We start from the raw sequence: 5,937 nt of genomic DNA on the forward strand, positions 1-5,937 counted from the left end.
TATATATATATATATATGTATGTATGTATGTATGTATGTATGTATGTAGTATATATATATATATATATATATATATATATATATAAATTATATCGTGTGGCAATCAAACAAATAGGAGATACATTACAGTGTACAATCAACTAGGCATAGTGCTCGAGCATCCTGCGACATCACTTGTATAGTCATTTACAGACTGTATCATTGCTGCATCCCATCGTATACCATCTAGCTTCCGTTTCCAACTCGACATACTTGATCGTATCGACGTTTGAATTTACGTACTCCGTATATAGATTCTTGACTGGGAACAAAGCGAAGCGACATACTCAAGAGTTCGGAGTCTGAATTTGATACTTAGATCCCTAACAAGGCATAAACAATAGTCGAGCAATCTACGACCTCTCGTACGACTAACCGCGAGAACACTATCCTGTTAGCATCCATCAACCAACCCCGTCCCTCTTCCCACGCGACACGGCTAAAAGTTCTACCGTTTATGTTTACGTACCTTAGATTCCGGACTGGGCACAGGGTTCGAGTTTGCGAGCGGCGCTGGTAGACCAGTACTTAACCAATTCCAACCCAGCCGCCATATTCGACCACGTGGCGACTCCCAAATTGGATCAGATCTTCTCATCACCAGGGACTGTGAAGAAAGCAAAGTAAGTGCCAAAGCTGTTAGTGTTTCAATGTATGGTACAAACCTCTTTCCCATAGTCTGGTGTGAAGATTTCTATATTTTGACATCGAAGTCCATGCCACTCCCAGTTTCCGGTTGACGTCGGGGGGCCTGAGGTCAACCTTTTGTCAGGCTCTGGCGCATATTGACCCAAGTTCATGATACTTTATGGTGAACGCTTTTGTGTATTCATTTGGTTAGAATGTCTATTGTATGTTCTGGCTTGGAAGGCAAATGCGTCTGTTATCGTCGAGTGTGATTTCAAACCACGCTTCCGTACTCTCTCCTACTTGTCACCAAAAACTCTGTTTGCGAATAGAGTGCTTCAGATACAATGCACTACAGTAGCGCTCGTGACAGGTTTGACATTCAGCTGCTGATATCTCTTCTGCCCATATCCGCACAGATGGAACAATCGAACTAGTTCGGCGATGTGGAAGTACGATTCGCCTTCGGGAGGCTTGACCAAAAAGTAGGCGAGTAGGTGAACGACCATGCACGGCAGTATACCGCGTTCTCAGCACATGCACCGATTGCTATCTCGTCGGGTAGATGCGCATGCAGGCCAAGTATATACGTGTAGCCCTGGAGGGATTACGCCAATACTAAGCAGCGAGCTATTCAATTGCACACCCCAGTAATAACGCGTCTGTATGGCCCGGGAACGTCGAAAACAAAAGGAGAGTGACTGAGTCACTTGATCCTCAGTTCGTTGCTGGCTTGCCATGGACACTCTCTGTGGCAATCTCTCACTCAAACATACAGTCTACAATTGTAAAATACATACAGTCTACATTTGTAAAATCATGTACGTGAGCAAAGTCTGCTCAGGCTGAGCAGCTAGGTCGGCAGTATGATTCACGTGCACTGCTACGGATTCAAGTACTTCTCAACTGGATCGTTGCACTCAGATGCCGGATTACCATGGTAACGCACTACGACAGCAGTATGCGACCTTGTAACAGCAAAATGCTGTCCCCTAGAATTCTCACACTTCGTTTTGGATTCTCGACTCAGACGGACCGAAACTTGTCGGTATTTGGATGCTTTAGAGTTTATAGCAGGGGGAGGCTCTAAGGTTATGGTAAGGGTAGGCTTTATCCAAGTCGATATTGCTTTATCCAAGTCGACATTCAGACAGCCAATCGGATTCGAGGTCGAACATTAGCGACTTTCCTGCACGCATTGATGATTGATCTATTGGCGAATGGCAGGCACGCTTAGAGAGACAGCGAGGTGGCACGTACGATCTCAGCGGACATTATTACGCAGACAATCCGATAAATGAACTGGACCACACCTACAGACGCTTAGTCGTACTTAACGCGGCAAGCAAGCCTTCAGAGATGTACACAGACAGTCGCAAGCGGATATTGAGCCTTCATTGTCTGACTGATCAGGTGAGCACCAGCGGGTGACCATCCATGCGCGCTTTCAGAACCACCGTACAGAGCTTAGCCGCGATTGCGATGCTCAATGCGACAGAGCTATCTGTTGAAAGCGGCTATAAAGCAATGCTCGCCAGTGTGTGCCTTCGGTAGCTGACGATAGGCGGATGTCGCATGAATCTCAATTTTGGTGGACAGTCGACTAAAAATATCGAAGGTGGACCAAAGGAACACGGTGGCCATCCCCTGTGTGAGGGGGTGTGGGTGCCATACATTCCACAGTCATACAAACGCAAGCACTTCAAGCGGAGGCTGGCTCTTCCCTCCACTAACCGTGAGTCCGGTATCGGTTGAAAGGTGGTCCTCATATGGCGTTCGAAAGTACTAGGCAGTAGGTGTGGTCTAGATATTCCTGCAGAATCTGCCACTGACTAATCGCTCGACGTGCAGTATGGACTTCAAGACACGGCACACCGCCACTGTTCAATGCCGAACATTGAGCACAGCTGTGCATAGGACGAGGTATATACAAACAAGCCGCGAGTCTGCAGCTGGTTCCCGTAAGCGATATCTTAGTGAATGTGTAGTATAAGCATACCAAAACTGCGCAATATAACTATGTAGAACCGCCTCGTATAACTGCTACATCTCGGTGTAGGTGGCGGAGGCGCAGCGATCGCGAAGGCATCCCCGATCTCGAAGTGACAAGGTAATGACACTCCCCTGAACTAAACTAGGTACTCATGACAATGACTAAAGTTATAAATAAGAGTTAAACCTGGATAGCGGTGTTTAATCAGACCGAAGCAGTTTGCTATGTGCTGAACAATATACTTCACATTTTTGTATATGATTATTATGGAAACTCGGCCATAAGTTGTGTGCACTATTGCTCTGCCAGCTACCCCGTGTGCCTGCCTTCTGCAGTGCGTGACTAACTATACCATAATCGCCGACCAAACATTTGGGTCTATTCAGTGTGTGGAAATTGTCAGCTAGGCTTGTGGAAGAAAGCGATTGAGTGTCCTCAGTTAGCTCCTAAACTTACGCGAATATGTACCGGTACGTGATCTATGCAGCGTTATACATACAATAGCGTTTCTAAAACGCGTCGAAAACCAGCGTTTCTAGGATCTCCAATTGCCAGCATTATAGCATTCGATTTTTAATCTGAACCATAGTATCTGAGCTTCGTGACTGGAATCGATGGAGTCCTATTTGTTCATATAATGTACCTATTGTGTGGCCCTCATGCCCTCACGAGATGGTATATATCCAAGACGAATGCCAGAGTAGCTTGTTGCGCAAAAGTTAATTCACGCCCGCAAATGCTTGACGTCTGCCCTGGAGGATTGCAGTTATTTATATTTCGGTGTATTACTATATAAATTAGCAAAAATTATATATACGTAATACATGAAGTGGCTAGCAGTGTTAGGTTCGATAGTTTAGAAGCTACTGTGAGTACCTTTCGTCTACTACATTACCCTTTACCGCCCTTTACCGCGTCAAACTCGACGACGCCAATACGCTCAGATGGCGAGGCCTTGTAGCGAGATTAAAATAGTGCACAACCAATATTCAACAGGTACCGAAATGACGTAGAGTAGGGGAGCCAATGTGTCTCATATGATAGTGGCACGGATAAAGAGTTTGGCTACAATCCTCCCTATAGCAATTCGAGTTCTTCCATATAGGTTAAAGAACGAATAGGGGTACAAGGGGTTATTTTTATAACTGGCCACCGGGCACCGGTTGCCGGTTGTATCAACAGTATATGGACAGTCTCGAAGAGTCCTATGTATTTATTAGTAGTAGAGTATTAAGACGCAAGTATAAACCTTAGACCCTAAACTCTCACTACTCAGTCGGACTGTCTGGGAATGCACTCGAGCGCGGAGATTCCATGGCATTTCCATTCACACGAGAGAGAGATGCTGGGGACTACAAATCAACAAAGTGAAATTTGCCGGTCTCTACTTTTTTTTCTACAAGTAAAAAAACAAACAAATTGCCCTTTTGTATAGTTTGGAGGGCTATGATTGAGGCTCATTATGGGCTTCCCTATATTTTTAGGCTGTGAAGGGCGTTTCTCCAGTCATAGCTCATATGAACGTATATATTTCAATAGTCTTCAAGCCTTTCAGTAGTGGTGAAGGGAGGGAGCTCTCGTGTGCATTTCATTACAACTTTAGCGGCCAGTTCGACTAGCGCCTACCTTGGCTACAACTCTCTCTCTCCACCTATTTATAATAAATCCGGTCTCCACTCAATCCTGATTTCAAACCCCGCGGGGACAATAACATCTGTCTCTGTACACCATTAAATATGAGTCAGAGCTGGAATGGGACTGCTGTACGGCTAGCGTTTGATGTGATGTTTAAGCGGCAGTGGTTGGCCATACCACATGTTACTGTGACAGACATCCGCTACATTAACTTCTGTGAACTCAAGAAGGTTCGTGTCAACGCCTGTTTATTTTATGAGTGTAAGTACCACTGCATTCCTATTGTTTGAGTTAGATAAGTGATAGCTCTGTGTCTCTCTATCTCGGCATAGACGTTCAAAATTAACGGCAGTGTTTAGAACTGCCGTTGTTCGTCGACAAGGTTAAACTTACAGATATTTCTATACTCGTGCGCAATAGGGTTGATCTGAACCTTTGCAGTGTGCTTGCGCCAATCAGTGCTTCTAGGTGCAATACGTACCAGCCTTGGTGATTGTACGGACTTCTAAATTTTGTATACTGGTGCTAGTCACCTACTCAATAGCGTGTCTTTCTTTACCTGCCCCGTAAATTGGGCTACACTCTCTGGCTTTGTTATAGGTGTAATTTTAGCCCTCGATTTGATGTGTTTTGCAATTTCCTTGTGTGTGGAATGTTAAAATGATGTACGCCGACAACACATCAGGACAGATAGCTGTCTATTCAGAATATATGTCCTCAAGAGCAATAGAATGAACCACTGTGCCATGTGCCATTCGCGCTAGACAGCCCTATCTTGCTAGACATATGACTGCGTTTGTACGTGCTCTCCTCATGGCCTTTATCGAGCTGTAAACTCGTTGTTCGTGTCATCGCTATTCTTCGTTAAAATAAAAACTACCTGGCCAAGGAGTGGCGGTGGTGTCAACTTTGAGATGGGCATCAAAATAGTCGTCTGTAACGCTACATGGTACAAGAATAATTGCCGCAGCATCAATATATGTCTGCTGGGAGTACAACGCCTATGCGCACTATTTGATAATACTCTTATATACCGTATAGCAAGGATCTTCCACCGACTGCTATGAAGTCGAATACACGGATGCATTTGGTAAGTATATGCACAGATACTCAAGTATCGTACACATACATAAGCGTTGCTGAACTGATGTAAGATCACCACACCTTCATGTTATATAGGCTGGCTGTCGCGCCGTAGTGTATGACAAAGACAACTGTATAACCAATCCTTACGAGGATCACATAAGTCTTCGGGTCAAGCCCGGATGGGACGAATGTCTGCGAGTCTTCGGTAGAGAAAATGTCCTCATCATGTCCAACTCAGCTGGATCAAGCGACGATAAAGGTATGGTCTCAACCGAATGTGATAGACTAATGCTATCAGATGTATTTTTGAACTTGTACTCGCGCAAAACTATAAAGGTGGACGAGCATGTTGAAATGACGACTGAAAAACCACTGACGCATACCAAACAATATGCTATTATTGATTTTTTTAAAAGTATGCAAGAATAGCCATTGAAGACTGTCGTTGATATCAATGTAGATTATATATATATATATATATATATATATATATATATATATATATATATATATATATATATATATATATATATATATTATATATATATATATATATA

General features: G+C 43.9%; 2 protein-coding genes across 2 annotated transcripts in view; both read left to right on the forward strand.

The window, feature by feature from the left end:
• The window catches only part of SARC_03429 (hypothetical protein), a 15,962-nt gene extending 14,657 nt beyond the window's left edge, over positions 1 to 1,305 (forward strand). The window contains exons 15-16 of the mRNA XM_014302776.1: positions 514 to 662; positions 1,086 to 1,305. Of these exons, the coding sequence (XP_014158251.1) occupies positions 514 to 662; positions 1,086 to 1,155 (219 nt within the window). The 3' untranslated portion in view covers positions 1,156 to 1,305. The remainder of the gene's footprint in view (positions 1 to 513; positions 663 to 1,085) is intronic.
• Positions 1,306 to 4,178: 2,873 nt separating this feature from the next.
• Positions 4,179 to 5,937, forward strand: part of SARC_03430 (HAD superfamily (subfamily IIIA) phosphatase) — a 3,903-nt gene continuing 2,144 nt past the window's right edge. Inside the window, exons 1-2 of the mRNA XM_014302777.1 lie at positions 4,179 to 4,524; positions 5,474 to 5,639. Of these exons, the coding sequence (XP_014158252.1) occupies positions 4,396 to 4,524; positions 5,474 to 5,639 (295 nt within the window). The 5' untranslated portion in view covers positions 4,179 to 4,395. The remainder of the gene's footprint in view (positions 4,525 to 5,473; positions 5,640 to 5,937) is intronic.

This window comes from Sphaeroforma arctica (assembly GCF_001186125.1).
Source record: "Sphaeroforma arctica JP610 unplaced genomic scaffold supercont1.174, whole genome shotgun sequence".
NCBI classification, from domain to species: Eukaryota; class Ichthyosporea; order Ichthyophonida; genus Sphaeroforma; species Sphaeroforma arctica.